The 16,259-nt window shown below is 45.5% G+C and overlaps 1 protein-coding gene across 1 annotated transcript in view; it reads left to right on the plus strand.

Moving 5' to 3' along the window:
- The window catches only part of PCSK2 (proprotein convertase subtilisin/kexin type 2), a 281,880-nt gene that overhangs the window by 227,681 nt on the left and 37,940 nt on the right, over positions 1 to 16,259 (plus strand). The window contains exon 8 of the mRNA XM_040447755.1: positions 9,977 to 10,152. Coding sequence (XP_040303689.1) covers positions 9,977 to 10,152 — 176 coding nt within the window. The remainder of the gene's footprint in view (positions 1 to 9,976; positions 10,153 to 16,259) is intronic.

The raw sequence follows: 16,259 nt of genomic DNA on the forward strand, positions 1-16,259 counted from the left end.
ATGATCCCGATTACTGACAACAAAAACTGGTTATTGCCAGTTTTTAAACTTTAATATAAATGGAATTGCACTGCTGTACTCTTTTGTGTCATTATCAACAAGACTCAAATAAAGACTGTAGAATATAAAGAGATGCATACAAATTATTGTAAACATACTCAAAGCTCTTTAAAAAACGGTTTTTTACACAGTGCATCTCATCTTTAAGGAAATATATTCTACCTAAACCTTTGTATCATGTTCCACAGGAAGGACATTTGACAATTTCATCCTAAAGGCGGCTTTAGAAATGACGTGGCAGATCACTAGAAACTTAGAAACCAACATCTTCCTCTCAAAAAAGAGAGGGAGTGAGAAGGAGGGGTTCATAAGCTGCCAACAAGATGCCGGAGAATGGAGTGACTCCTGGCACATTCCAAGTTTTGCCTCAAATGGGTTCTTAATTTGTTCAGGCTGAGTCACTCAACCTTGTTTTTCTTTTTTTTACAACTGTCTTGGTATTTTTTTTCCTAGCAATTTAAGAGAACCATAAACATACTTTGTGCTGACGCTTGCATTTCCAGGGACCTAAATAAAGCAAGAACAACCTGTACAAACCCACCACCAACCTCTTTCAACACTGTTTGCTAAGAGGCTTGCTGGGTGCTGAATTTCACAAAAGAATCCATCTGGAGGGTTCTGAAATGCAAAATAGGGGAAGCTTTGCCCCTTGGGTTTCTGCTCTCTTTAGTTTGTATGCATTCAAAATGCTGGCATTAAAATGTCAGGAGCCATTATGAGCTCAGGGGAAAGAATAACACTCAGTTAATATTTTATAAGCCAGGCTCGTACCTTGGGTGGTATCTGAGGCGAGGTGGGTTCCCCATCCACAGGACAGAACCGGAGGCAACTGAAAACTTCAAACCTGGATTTCCCATTCACAATTATGGTTTTCAAAATAATTTGGATCCCAAAGTACAGTTTCAAAATACTTTTGGAGCCTGAAGTAACTGGGCTTTTTTGAACAGGGATTCTTAGAACTACTCCCTGCAAAATTGAGTTAAGGGCAGCTCAAGTGTTAGGAGGGTTCACTGGGGTCCCTTTCTCCGTCTGCCTTCTATCCTTTTCTCTCCTAGTATTTGCACCCTGAAAACATCTGAGCAGCTCACCAAATGTACCTCATTTTCCTGCTCTTTTCATTGGAATTCCCTAAAAGGGAAGCGTGAGACAAAGATTTGAGTGTGTTAACCTAAGAAATAAAAGAGCCAGTTATCTTACCAGCAAAACAGGTTTACATTTAGGACAACAGAGAATGGCAATTCAGGACGTGCAAGCTATAGCAAAACCACAGGCAATTCCCACAAAGCGGAAGAATGTCATTTTAGGGAGAAGAAAGTTGGGAGGGGGTGTTTTGAATGGAAGTCCATTGGAGAAAAGCAGGAGTTTGGGGTGAGGGTGGTTTCTCTTTGGCTGAGTTGCGTGGATAGTCAGTTTCTCATAGGAGATGCAATTTACATCTTTTCCAGTTGGGGCTGGAAAGTATTGATTTTTTCCTGCTGACAATTCTGCTGGGATCTGTAATTGACAATTCTTCCTGTAATTGATATTGAGTGATATGGCTCCCCCTTCTGGGCTCCTGATTCCATTTTAGTGAGGGCTCCCTTTATGAATTGCTTACAGGAGCAAGGAGTTTCTTTGGGAGGGTGATCCCAGGAAGCCAGAGTGAGACAAAGAGGAAGAGAGATGGCTAAGGGAGGGAAGCCAACAAAGGGTGTGTAGATGAGCTGAGGACAAGCAGGGCTCTGAGGGACTATAGAATTGCACCCCCGAGGTGAAGAGGCTGTTTACCAACTCCCATCCCTCACTGGTTGGGGGGGGGGGGGGGGGGGGGGAGGGGGGGCCGGTCCCCCCGGGCCCCCCAGCCCCCTGTCCAGCCTGCCAGTTCACATGGGTGGAGCATAGTCCTGAGGCAAAGAATGCCTCCCCCCAGGCAAAGACACCTGGACAGGGTAGTGGATTCAGGCAGGTGCAACCCATAAACTCTGCCTCACCTGCTAACTGAGTCCCAATCCCAAAGGTGAGTGAATGCAGCCTGATCCCTCAAAGACACGACCTGACCTGTGCTTTGTGAAACCCCAGACAGCTCAGGTCTCACAGCAATGCTCCAATGTTCCAGAAATAGGCCAGAACTAGTGGGAGGCATGCCTAGCCACACAAAGATTTTAAGCAGAGGAGCCTCCTTTTCCACTCCCTTAATCCCAGTGGTGCTCCTCTGTAACAACTTCTGCTGGTGCTAACTGCTTAAGGGGCTCAGAAGTCTGGTCCCCATCATCCTGTGCCCATTAGGACACCCAGTGTCCTCTGGGCTTTACTGGAGAAGCACGAGGAATTCTTCATGAGGAAGCCCTGGACTGTTACTCAAGAATCACAATAAAAGCGGAATTTCATCCTCCTAGACCTTACAAATTTATGGGAAACATTTCTGGATGGCAATTCCAGAAGTTGGCTAGTTTTTATTACTCTAAATGAACCATACCTTTCCAGAGAAGCTTTCTTGCGGGTTTCTGAGCTAGGGATGTCTAGAGCGCCACCTGCTGGTGATCTGGGATCATTGCTAGTCCCTGGCAGTCTGGAGGTGTCCCATCACAGGTTAGAGAGGCGCCCGAGGTCTTGTTCCACGCCCTTCCTGAGTCCTGTGTCTCTCTTCATCCTGTCCTCAAAAAAAAAAAAAAAAAAAAAAAAAAAAAGGTTTCAGTTAAGGGGATGTAGAATCTTAGTCCAGAAATAGGAAAGTGGAGATAAGATGATAAAATGGGTCCTCTGAAGGGAAAAAAGGAAAAAATCATATAGCATCTCTTTATCTGCCTATTAGCCTGTTGGGTTTCTCTTTTCTTCATAAACTTTGCTCACTTTTCCACTGGGGTTCCTGTCTTTTTCTTGTTGATTTGCATGTGTTTTTGGTATGTCCTAGATCTTAGCTCCTGGCCGGTTACAGTCAGTGCAAATCTCTTCTCCCAGACTTTCACGTGAGATCATTAGTCCATCTGGATTCCACATTTGCATGTCATGCTGGCTTGGGATCCAGTTATATTTTTCTCCCAACATGACGCCAATATCATCCATTCAGGAATCCATCCTGTCCCTTTGATTTGTGGTGCCATCTTCATCATGTTTCAAGTTCCCGTGCATATATGGTTAGTCCCTGGGTAAATATAATTTAGATAAAACCGCCTAGCAAGTGTAAATTAGGAAGTGTAGCCACACTCCTTGTACTGCTGGGCCTTTGTATCTGCTCTTCCCTCATCCCAGAATACCTCCCCTATAGGCTTTACCCGGCCACCTCTTTATCCTGCACTTCTCAGGCTCCCCATTGTTACCTTCAGCATCACCTCCAGACCAGCCTTCTCATCTACACTTGATAAAGCATGCAGTTTTTTCTTCCTGGCACTAACCACTGTCCAGTTATTGCCCACATTCTTGTACATGGTTATTTGATCAATATCTTTCTCCCCAGGCAGAAAACAGCCTGCTTGAGGACAGGGGCCTTGTCTGTTTTCTGTCACCTCAGCACCTAGAACAAGGTCTGGCACCCAGCAGATGCTCAGAGCCTATTTGCTGAGTGATGGGAAGCAAAAAAGGAATAAAGAGAAGGAAGGGTCAGTGAATAAACCCATGGTAAGCAGTAGAGATTAATCACTGGACAGAAGAATGGATGGATGAATGGAGTTGTAAGATTAAGGGCATTAGGATCTAAGGACCCAAAGCCGATAGAATTTCTACCAGGAAGCAAAAGTATCTTGTCTTCCACCAGTACCATCTCACCTTTGCTATTTTATCTCAATCAAATTAGTTCCAAGGAGACTTGAGCCTTCTTATATCCTCTCCCCTCTTCCCTCCCTTCCAAGGGCACCATGATAATGTTCTAAGTGCTGGCATCACCAGTAGGAGCTGCCCCAGGGCCCACCATTGAAAAAGGGACAGGGGACCCCTTTATACCTATGCCCTATGCCGCTCCAGGCTGACGAGTATCACGACCGTCCATCGACCATAATGTAACACCATTCAGGTGTTACAAATAGACTGTGTAAATTTCCAGGGGCTCATCATTTCCACCTATTCATTAGAATCTCAAAATCTTGGGCCCCAAAGATCCTTTAGTCCACAAACCCACAGATACTTGCATAAGGGTAGCAACAATATAATAATAATAGCAATAATAATAGCAGCAGTAGTAGTAAATAACACATTATTTACTCTTCCAATGTGTCAGTGCGATGCACAACTCTTTACTCAACTCTTTACACAATCTTATCATGCATCATTATATATGTATATATACTTATATATACATATATGTACACATATATGTACATATACACATATGTACACATATATGTGCATATACATGTGTACATATATGTATATACATACATATGTGTACGTATATGTATATATACATACGCATGTATGTATATATACATATATAATGATGCATGATAAGGTTGTGTAAAGAGTTGAGTAAAGAGTTTTGCATATATATAATATTATATATAATAACTATATAATATATAATATATAATAATTATATAAATATATAAATATATTTATATATAATAATTATTATACATTTATTATTATATTAATATATTATAATTTTATATATATATATATATATTCGTATCCCTCTTTTACAGAGAACCAAACTGGGGCCACACAGCTTGTAAGCTATAGGATAATTTTGCACCTAGAATGCCCTAAGCCAGAAATTCTACCATTGACCCCCTACACTAAAATGCTTGAACAACTTCTCTTTTCCTACTTTTCCAATAGTCTGCATCCAGCCTGGAACTACACACCTCCAGCAACAGGAAACTCACTCCCTTCCAACACAGTCCACTCTGCCTTTGGATAGGTGTGACTTTGAGAAACGTCCTCCTTAAAACTAGCTCTCTCTTTGATTTCTGTTGCCTTTTTTCACGGACACAGTTGTTACCACCTCTTCGAGATGACACATTGCAGGGAGGGAGGAAAAATTCCAATTAGTCTGGTTCCTAAAGAGTTAACACTCTGTAACATGTAAACCCATACATACGACATGTTCCAGAAGTGCTCACCTTGAAGCTTTAATAACTTCAAAACTATGTGTATTTGAAGATTTAATTATTTACATTTCCTTATCCACTTGCTTACTTTTATGAATTTTGAAGAAAAAAAAATTAATTTCCATTTTTTGACTTTGAAAATGCCATTATTTAAGTAACTCTTTAAGAAAATAACCTAATCCTTTTCTTACTTTTGATTTTTAAGTGTTTAACATCTTCGATCAAAGGGATTAAGACAAAGAATTAAAACTAAAAATATAGTATTCAAACTTTGCAAAAGCAAAATAAAATGCACAAGTATAAACAATGAACCCTTCAAATGACGTTCCTTGCGAATTTGTCAGATTTATACTTCTGAGATTGTTAAAGCTCAAAAACTGCTCCGCGCCTTAGGAGATGCTGTCTCTTGCTGACAATCCGTTCCAGGGCTCCACAGTGACTGTTGGGTGCCTACCATGTCCCCAGTTCTGCTGTGGGTGGTGGGACAGAGCTGTGAGCCAGCCAACAAGACGCCTGTCTCCACGTAGTTTACAAGCCGTGGCTGAAGAAGAATGAGCACATGAACAAGATAGTATCAGACAATGGTGGCCGCTATGAATAAAACAAAGTAAGGTGGCAGCGAATAAGATGAGGGCACAGTAGCTGATTAGGGGGCGGGCCCTACAGCGCCACACCTGGGCTTCCACGGAGGTCCTCAGAGCCACCGCAGGGTAGGGCCAGTCCAGGTGGGATTGGCCTTACCTGCCATTGTTGCTAAGCCAGAGCATTCAGATTTATGCATTGAGTTTTGGAAATGGGATCTCCTTTGTTCAAAGGTTCTGAAAAAGAGTTTGAAAAACGCACGGTTGACTGTTATCAAAATACCCTGAAATTCCTCTGCAGCAATGAATTGCTTTCCCATATTTGGCCAGTAGAATTCTTAACATTTCACTGAGTTCACAGGTACTTTATCCGAGTTTTAAAAGAAACCAATGAAAATCACATATTAGCACATGATGAACATGTTTTCCGATCCTTTAGACCTAGATCAGCATGAATTCCCTCCTGGGCCTGCAGATTAATATTCATGAGCACAAAAGGTGGTGATTAGCAACACTGAGGTTTGCTGGCAGGTGCGGCTTTGCCAGTGTCGGGTACAAGTTCCCCTTTTGTAACATGAGCAGAGATAGAAAGGATTTAGCTCCAATCCCCGGGCCTTGCAGCTCTTAGAGAAGGAAGTCACAGTGTCCCCATCGGTCATTAGTGCAATGATCAGGACTGCAGGGTGGGAGGGTAGGAATCTTGACGTGCACTGGGTTTCTCCATGCCATTGAATCACACCAGCTGGTAGAGAGCATTTTACAAATGTGAAGACACCAAGTCCTAGCCCCCTCGGCTTCCCTCTCTCCCTCTGGCTCTCGCCCTTACTCTCTTGCCTTCCCTTATTCTTTCTTTCTCTGTCTCTGTCTCTCTGTGCCCCCTCTAACTCCTACAGCATCCAGGGACGGAGGAGAGAGAGAACCCTCAGGTCACCCTGAGCCTCTGTCTTGGCTACTAATGGTGCAGTCGCTTGCAAAAATGAACACTGTATCTCATTCAATTAATGCACGCCTCATTCCTTCTGAGCTTAACTAGATTAAAGGAATGTCGGGCGCCTGGCCCCAGAATATGAATGAGAGCCTTGCTCCCAGTCTGCGGCGGCCCTTGATTCCCTGGACTCTGAAACAGTCAGAAGATTAATGCACAGCAGCTCTGATGTTCTGTGCAGCACAAAGAGAGCCAGGGAGGGCAGGAAGAGGAAGAGGCAGAGACACCGGAGCTGCTTAGAGAGAGGGTAAAGGGCAGATCTGGATGCGCCACACTGGCTGTGGTGCAGTGGATGAAATCCAGTGGATGAAATTCAGTGTTGCCATCGGTTGGCATCTGGGACAGTCCAGATCCACTTTGGCAGGGCTGAATCTCTTTCACCTTCCAGCTGAAGCAGGCTGTTCAGTTCCGGCCATCGACCCTGTACACAAGTTCAAGACCATTTGAGTTTTCTCCTTGCAGGCAAGTGAATACCAGCCTCTCTGCGAGGTTTCCCTGCCCACAAGGTGGGCATGGCGTCTCGCCAAAAGCAGCTGCACTATTTGCTTTACTGTTGTCGAACAAATTTTTTTAAATAAATAAAATTACAGGTAGGGCCAAAGCAAAATGTGACGCTTTAGATGTCCTATCCCTTATAAAATGAACCGTAAAACTTAGCTTCTGGAAAGTTCAAACCAAAGATTTTCCTCATTCAATATGAGCTTCTCCCAAGAGAAAGGATGCTAACTGATAATTGGATATTTGTTGGCAAGAATAGTGACCTGATTTATGGGTAGAGGATGGGAAATCTCGACATGTTATTATTTGTTCTTCTGGACCTGTCCTTTCTGTTAGGGAAAAAAAATCAATTCAAGTAACGACACTATACATCTATTCACCAAATATTTATTAAGCTTAAAATAATGCTGAAAACCTAGAACACAAGAAAAGAACAAAATGGACACATGCCCTGTACTCAAAAGATTTTGCTGTGTAGTGATGACTGTGTTGACGCAGAAGAGCTATGAAGCAACTAAAAGCATTTATTTGGGTCTCAGAGATCGCAGTCCAGGAGACACAGAGTCGACTGAAATGCAAGCGTGCTCAGAACCGAGAGCGGGGAGTGCAGGCTTCAACAGGCAAAAACCACAAGGTCCAACTTGTTTTGGAAGCATTATCTTTGGCACTAACAGTGTTAAACTGACTATCTAAGGTTGGCTATTCAGCTAACAAATGCTATATTATGTCTATTTCAGTCTAAAGCAAAAGGATGTTTTCCAGGAGGTGGTGAAGGTGCAATCAACAAATTGTCATTGACCAAAGTCAAAAGTCGGCAGTGGCTTCCAAAAATGGAAACAAGAGCCGTGCAGAGACTTTGCCTCCTCCATGTCCTCCCCACCCCCTATTTTGGATGACTCTCTTAGCAGTGCTTGCTTTAGGTTGTAATCTTCCACAAATGAGACTCACAAGCAAATAATTATACTGGAAGGCTGAAAGTGTGGTGCTCACAGGGGATGCCGGATCCGGAAAGACTGCTGGGGAAATGCCTACTAAACACATACGTTAGTCAGGAGAAGGAGGAGCACTGGGGGAAGTTGTATGCAAGGACAAAGGGTAGCTATGGGACACTGAGGAGGGAGGAGAGACCCTTAGAGAGTAGACAATTTCATGTCAGCATCACAAGCCCTGCAAGGACCTGGGTTGTCCTTATTTAAATGTTATGCTATGTTAGAGAGAGATGTTTGTGCAATCATGTCTTTTGGCCATGGTAAATATAGGTAAGAGGTGTCAGGATCCAGGTTTTGATGGTGTAGAGCCCGGCCCCTTTACTTCCTGACTCCTGTGGACCGAACAACTTAGGTCAGCAACTCTAACATTCTAGGCTGCTTAGCACAGAAGAGAAATAGCGTGTCAGGCAGAGAACAGTATGACATGGCACCAAGCAGCAATGTCTGGAGGGTAGTAGTAGGGCAAAATGCCCATCCCAGTGGCGGCTGCTGCATTCACCCTGGAGAGGCTTGTTCTGGACAGCCGGAAGGTGGTGTGAACTGTGGACGCCCACAGGCATGTCCCTTCTGCATCCGTTTGTGCAGCTCAAGCTTACCCACACACACTCGTGGACTGCAGGACTCAAATTTTTTAATGTCCCAGCCAGAAGTCGCTCCTACAGGTTATTGGAGTAGCACAAACTTTACCAAGGTAACATAGGGGAGAAAGAGGAGGGGGTTGTATCATGCACCCCATTTCCAGGATATTTCAGAATTACCCATACAATATTTCTGTCCTCCCCACAGCCCCTTCTAGCTACCATGCAACTTGGGAATCATCTTTTTCTGACTCCCTCGATCTTTGCACTGTCCCTATTCCTCTCTCTGCCCCTTAACCTCTAGGATTTTCTCTTAAAATTTCAATATCAATGGAATTCCTCCCAGCCCACTGTCAGGCACAGTGGGTTTATTTCCCCGCCCCCCTCCTCTGGCCCCTGGTCAATACCTAGTCACTGGAGGCTGAGCTTCCACCTAGAAATAGACTTGTCGGGGCACCTGGGTGGCTCAGTCGGTTGAACGTCGACTTCGGCTCAGGTCATGATCTTGTGGTTCCCAAGTTCAAGCCCTGTGTCTGGCTCTATGCTGACAGCTCAGAGCCTGGAGCATGCTTTGCGGATTCTGTGTCTCCCTCTCTCTCTCTGTCCCTCCCCTGCTCGTTTACTCTCTCTCTCTCTCCCTCTCTTTCTCTCTCAAAAATAAATAAAACATTAAATTAAAAAATAAAAAAAGAAATAAAAGAAATAGACTTATCAAGAGGCGCCTAAGTGACTCACTCAATTGAATGTCCAACTCTTCATTTCAGCTCAGGTCATGATCCCAGGGCCATGGGATAGAGCCCCACATGGGGCTCCACGCTGAGATTCTCTTTCTCTCTCTCTCTTTCTCCCTCTTCCCACCCCCTGCTCACATGCACGTGCTCTCTCGCGCGTGCTAAAAAAAAAAAGAGAGAGAGAGAAAAGGAAATAGACTTATCAAGGAATCTCTTCAGCAAAGGTGGTCTCTCCCCATTAGAAATTCTAGTAAAGTTTCCAGTGGGAAAAAATTTCTTCAGTTATATAAGGAAAGGTGTGGGTGGAGTCCTAAAAGGATTGAGTGGGACAGTGTATGTGTCGTTCTTTTAGCCTCTAAAGGTGTAGCCCACACAGCCTGAGGTTGGACTCCAGATTCTGCAGCGTCCCCCAGGACACCCAGGTGGCAGACCCTCCAACCACACCCAGGACCTGAGCCCCCATCACCCCTCCCCCATCTCCAGTGCACTGGGGGACCAAAACATGGTGTTTCCCTGTCCAATTGGGTCCACAGGTATCCGGATGCTAGACCAGCCATTCATGACAGACATCATTGAGGCCTCTTCCATCAGCCACATGCCTCAGCTGATCGACATCTACAGTGCCAGCTGGGGCCCGACAGACAACGGGAAGACAGTGGATGGACCCCGGGAGCTCACGCTTCAGGCCATGGCCGATGGCGTCAACAAGGTAAGATCATTCCTGCGCCCACCAGGCCTAGGTCCTCTGGAGGGAGGGGTGGAGGGTGGGGTGTCCAGTGGAGGTGATGAGAATGAAACAAGGAGCAGGGAATGGGGCAGAGGTGGGGCTGTTACCCTGTGCATTAGCTCAGGGCATCCAAGAAATGGATCCCCAAACAGGGTTAGCAGTGCAGATTTATCAGAGGGGACTCCTTTAAAGGACAAAGGGGAGGGGGAGTAAGGTGGCAGATGGTGATGTTAGTCTGACCCCTGTGAAGACCGGGGAGGAAGGACGGCCACCCTGGGGGTCTGTGTTGGCACCCCCACCTTGCCACACAACAGCTGGGAGCAGCCCCCAGGCAGTGGAGTCTGGGTGCAAACGGGGTGGTGGATCCACGATATTCCAATGGCAGGGCTGTGAGCCACAGGATTTCCAGGTTGCCCATCCCTGGGATTAGCCCAGGAATGGACAAACTCAAGGAAAAGAGACCAAGGCAGAGCCCCCAAAGGGAGGGCAGCCAGGTCAGCGACCAATGGAGGGGAAGTTGGTACCCTCCATGCATCTCAGAGTAGGGGTCACATCGGACAAGACCTGAGCCAGGCCTTGGGATCAGTCTTCTGGGTTCAGGTCCCATTTCCATCAGTCAGCGTCTGGGTGTATCTGCAAATGACTTGACCTCGCTCGCTGCGCCTCTGTTCTCTTGCCTGTAAAATTGTGATAATCCTACATTTCTCCTGGGATCATTGTAAGGTGTAAATGAGATAAATATACCAGTGTTTGGTAGTGAGAAGTGCCCCGGGAAGGGTTGGTGTTGATCCAGGCCATTGTGGATGCTTAACCTGTCCCCCCAAAACTTTGTGGAGTAAAGCATAGGGTTTTTTTGTTTTTTGGTTTTTTTTTCACTAAGCTTGTGAATTTTATGTGTCAAGAACTCAGGGCACATTGGGGATGGCCTGTCCCAGCTCTAAGAGTCCTGGGCCTCGGATAGAAGTCTCCAGATTTGAATTGCCAAACTGTTGAGTCTTCTAGTGCCCTTGTGATGTGCCAAATTATCGCCATTTGTGCCACAACACCAACCACTCAAGAGTACTTAATCATTTTGTTGTATTTAGAGTTTTCTTCAGGACTGGACTTACCGTCAGGTGATAGTGATACTCTCTTGGTGCTTTTAGTTTGCCTGTCTAACCAGCCATGGGCAGGAGTCGCATTTTCCCAAGATTACAACAATGGTGGGGTGCCTGGGTGGCTCAATCAGTTAAGCATCCGACTTCAGCACAGGTCATGATCTCACAGTTCGTGGGTTCAGGGCCCGCATCGGGCTCTGTGCTGACAGCTCAGAGCCTGGAACCTGCTTCGGATTCCATATTTCCCTCTCTCTCTCTGCTCCTCTCCTGCTCAAACTCTGTCTCTATCTCTCAAAAATACAATAAACATTAAAAAACATTTTTTTTTTTAAGATTACAACAATGGTGGCACAGTAAGAGTAACCAGGTCCTCACTGAGGGAAAGACAAGTGTGTGAGGTTTAGTATATGGACTTTTGCAACTGCCTTTTAGGAATTTTTAGAAAGTCTGCTTCTTGGATTTTGGCCAATTTCAAATGGATGAAACGGATATGGCCATATTTGGATATATAAACTAGCACTGCTACAAATTAATTGCAAAATGCATCCGTTTTATGTTTATCTTTGTTATTTATGGTCTATGTGAAATATACATGAACCTATTATTTACACATTTATATCACTAAAATAGGTATGGGTATGAAACACCTGAAATTTAACAGTAGCTTAGACATGTAAAAATATTGAAGAAAATTAGAGTGGACAACTAAGTAGCATAATGCCTTCAAGGTCTATCCAAGTTGGCACAAATGGCAGGATTTCCTTCTTTTTATTGCTGAATAATATTCTGGTGTGTGTGGGGGGGGTGGTATATATGTATGTGTATACACAGTATTCTCTTTATGCATTCGTGCATTGATGGACACTTAGGTTGTGTCCATTTCTTGGCTAGTGTGAATAACGCTGACGTGAAATAGTGTGCAGGTATCTAAAGATAGTAATTTCAGGGCCACCCGGGTGGCTCAGTCGTTTAAGCATCTGACTCTTGAGCTCAGCTCAGGGCTTGAGCTTAAGATCATGAGTTCAAGCCCCACTTTGGGCTCCACACTGGGCATGGAGTCTACTTAAATAAATTTTTTAAAAAATAGTACTATCATTTCCTTCAGATTATCCCAGAAGTGGGGCTGCTGAATCATATGGTAGTTCTGTTTTCAATGTTTTGAGGAACCTCCATACTGTTTTTCATAGTGGCTGCACCAACTTACGTTCCCACCAACAGGGCACAGGGGTTCACTTTTCTCTGCATCCTCACCAACACTTATCTTTTTGATAATCGTGAAGGCAACGTTTTCTATACGTTTCCTAAGGTCAGAGAACAGGTCTTTTCCTCTCCGGCTAGTCTCAGAAACTGGCCTAGTGCTTGAAAAGTGGATCAGCTGTTCAATAAGTAGATGTGGAATTAATACATGAATGAAATTGGATGGTTGAAAGATTAAAAGTCCTATAGAAAACGGTGCCTGTGGTGAACGTCAGTGGTGCCCACTACGTCCCCTTTATCGGGTGGGGGTGGGGTGGGGAGGGGGAACCCCCCAGTTACAATGACTCACACAGCTGCCCCTTCTCTGTAGAATTGCCCTAGCTTATGGGGGGCTTTCATCCAGATGGTTATGCCCACACACACACCCAGGAGGCAGCCCACAGCCAATGATTGATTCAGGGAGAAGAGTCCAGACCACTTGGCCCCAGTAGGTACCACTCCGTGGTGTAATGTATGCTCCAGAGACCCCAGTGAATCAGGCCAAGCAAGGGTTGACTTTGCTTGAGAGCACACCGTTTTGAGGTTCCTACCTCGCCTATCTTGTTTCACTCCCTCATTGGCACATTTCCCCCTAGTGCATGTTCTTAATACACCTGGTGAGCTCAAGTCCCTGCCTTGGGCTCTGCTTCTAGTGAACCCATTCTAAGACATTAGAAATGAGGTTCATTCTTTCCCTTGGCTGCCAGGAAGCTCAGAACTAAGTTTGGGCCTAACAGTGTGGGGTTTTTTTAGGCTAAGTCTTCTCCTATCGCATTTTCTCCCCTCTGTTCACCAACCATGGCCTCAAAAATCATTCCTTAACTTTTGTTCTCATGTCCTTTTTCATATTTCTATGGAATCCAAATCTATGAATACTATGAAGTATAAAATTTGTTTAAGAATTGCTTAAATTAGGGGCGCCTGGGTGGCGCAGTCGGTTAAGCGTCCGACTTCAGCCAGGTCACGATCTCACGCTCCGTGAGTTCGAGCCCCGCGTCAGGCTCTGGGCTGATGGCTCAGAGCCTGGAGCCTGTTTCCGATTCTGTGTCTCCCTCTCTCTCTGCCCCTCCCCCGTTCATGCTCTGTCTCTCTCTGTCCCAAAAATAAATAAAAACATTGAAAAAAAAAAATTAAAAAAAAAAAAAAAAAAGAATTGCTTAAATGAGTTCAATTTGATTTGATTAAATTAAGGTGTAAATTTTAACTTTGGGATCCTCAAACTGTTTCTTGCTTCCGCAATTCCTAGTCTTAATGGACTAAACCATCTCAACGGACAAAAATCAACAGTGTCTGGGTCCTAAATAGTAAACAGTAGGTCAAACAAAGTGCAGCCCCTTAGAGAGGGGCTCAGCTGACCTTGGCCCACAGGCCAGACCCAACGCACTAGCTGTCTTTGCAAATAAAGTTTTATTGGAACACAGCCAGGCCCCTGTGTCTTTCCATTCGTGATTTCTCTCCCGATCACGGCTGTCACAGGCTCCACACCCAGGGAAGCACCTGGGGCACTGGATCATCAGAACCCTGGGCTCTTCTGCTGGCCTGTCCCCATCTTCATTTTCACTAGACAGCCATCTTGCATGACAAGAGGTGTGCTTCTGCTGCAGGGACTTTTTTAAGGACTGGGATGAGCAAGTTAGAGAGCTGAGCTTGAGAGCTGGGAGGCCAGAATTCTCATCTCAATCCTAACCCTTTCTGGCCATAGGATTTCAGATTAGTCCTTAGCTTCTTTGTGCCTCGTTTTCTTCTTTGCTAAAATAATCCACATCAGTGGTGCTCAAAGTGTGACCACTGGCCCACCTGCAAGTTCATGAGAAATGCAGAGGCTCCACCCCACCCACCCACCTGATACATCAGAATTTGCATTTTAGAGGCACCTGGGTGGCTCCATCCGTTAAGCGTCTGACTTCAGCTCAGGTCATCATCTCACTATTCATGAGGTCAAGCCCTGCATCAGGCTCTGGGCTGACAGCTCAGAGCCCGGAGCCTGCTTCAGATTCTGTGTCTCCTTCTCTCTCTGCCCCTCCCCCCGCTCATGCTCTGTCTCTGTCTCTTTCTCAAAAAAAAATAAACATTAAAAAAATTTTTTTAGGGGTGCCTGGGTGGCTCAGTCGGTTAAGCAGCCGACTTCGGCTCAGGTCACGATCTCGCGGTCCATGAGTTCGAGCCCCGCGTCAGGCTCTGTGCTGATAGCTCGGAGCCTGGAGCCTGCTTCTGTTTCTGTGTCTCCCTCTCTGCCCCTCCCCCATTTGTGCTCTGTCTCTCTCTGCCTTTCAAAAATGAATAAATGTTAAAAAAAATTTTTTTTTTAATTTCTTTAAAGAGTATTTGCATTTTAACAAGGTCACACTCAAGTTTGAGAGGTACTGCTCTAACTGACTTCTAGAAAATATATCCGACCACAAGATAATGTGGTTTTAAAAAATCCCCAGTGCTGGAGTGCCTGGGTGGCTCAGTCAGTTAAGCTTCTGACTCTGGGTTTCAGCTCAGGTCATGATCTCACGGTTCATGGATTTGAGCCCCACATCAGGCTCCACAGCTGGCAGCATGGATCCTGCTTGGGATTCTCTCTCTCCTTCTCCCCCACCCCTCTCTCTCTCTCTCTCCACCCCACCCCCACTCATGCTGTCTCTGTCTCTCTCAAAATAAATAAAACTTAAAAAAACATCCCCAGTGACTAGGAAAAGGTGGCAGAGGTGACTCATTTTCTGACACACTGCACAACCCTATCCAGGCGGTATGTTGAAGGGATTGATTACCAAGCCAGATGCTCTGGTTTGTCTCTGAGCTGCAGGAGCAGGGGCCCAGTGGCTCAACTTCAGGGGTTTCTTATAGGGATGCACGAGGACAGACAAGGGCACTGAGAGGGGATTCAGGTAGAACCTTGTACAGGCTGAGACCAGACAGACGTTCTGGACCCAGCGTGGCTGCAGGGCTCCAGCCACGAGAGTGTGTGGAGATTCCCACTGGGGCCCCACGGTCGTGGGTCTTGGCCATGCTTATAGTTCCTGTCTCTCACTGGCTCTGTGTGTCCTTCTCTGAATCCACTTTTCCTCTTGCTTGGGGCTTATGTTCATGTGCTCTTTCTACGTGGACATGACGCCATTAGCATTCTTGTTTGTCACAACCTGTCAGGCTCTATTCCAACTGCCGTTTGCTCCCCTCCAATGCCTGAGGGGGAATCTTGACCCCAAATTAGGGGAGACACTCCTCTCTCTGGTGGGCTCCAAAACTAGCAAATGTGGTTCTGTTGGAAAGGTTTAGAACTTGAAGGGTCAGAGATCAGTCAGAAGGTTGCTAACAGAGCCCCTTCTTTTCCATTCCGGTAATGTCAAGTGGCAGCTGTCTACCCCCACACTGGCTTTCCAGACCTCTGATGGAGAAGTTTCTTCTAAACCATTGAAATCTTCCAGAAGTCTCGATAGAAATATAACACCATGTTTCTTCTCTGTATTGGGCTGGATTTTCCCCACCCCCAGTCAAAACTCACATATTGAAATCCTAACCCCCCCCCCATATCTCAGAAGGGACCTTATTTGGAAATAGGGCCACGAAAGATGTAATTAGTTAAAACGAGTTCATTCTGGGGCAGAGTGGGCCCCTAATCTGATATGACTGATGTCTGTGTTAAAAAGGTAATTTAGGGGCGCCTGGGTGGCTCAGTCAGTTAAGCATCGGACTTCGGCTCAGGTCATGATCTCACAGTTCGTGGGTTCGAGCCCCGCGTCGGGCTGTGTGCTGACAGCTCAGAGCCTGGAG

This window comes from Herpailurus yagouaroundi, unplaced genomic scaffold (genome assembly GCF_014898765.1).
Source record: "Herpailurus yagouaroundi ecotype Mexico unplaced genomic scaffold, PumYag 196, whole genome shotgun sequence".
Lineage (NCBI taxonomy): Eukaryota > Metazoa > Chordata > Mammalia > Carnivora > Felidae > Herpailurus > Herpailurus yagouaroundi.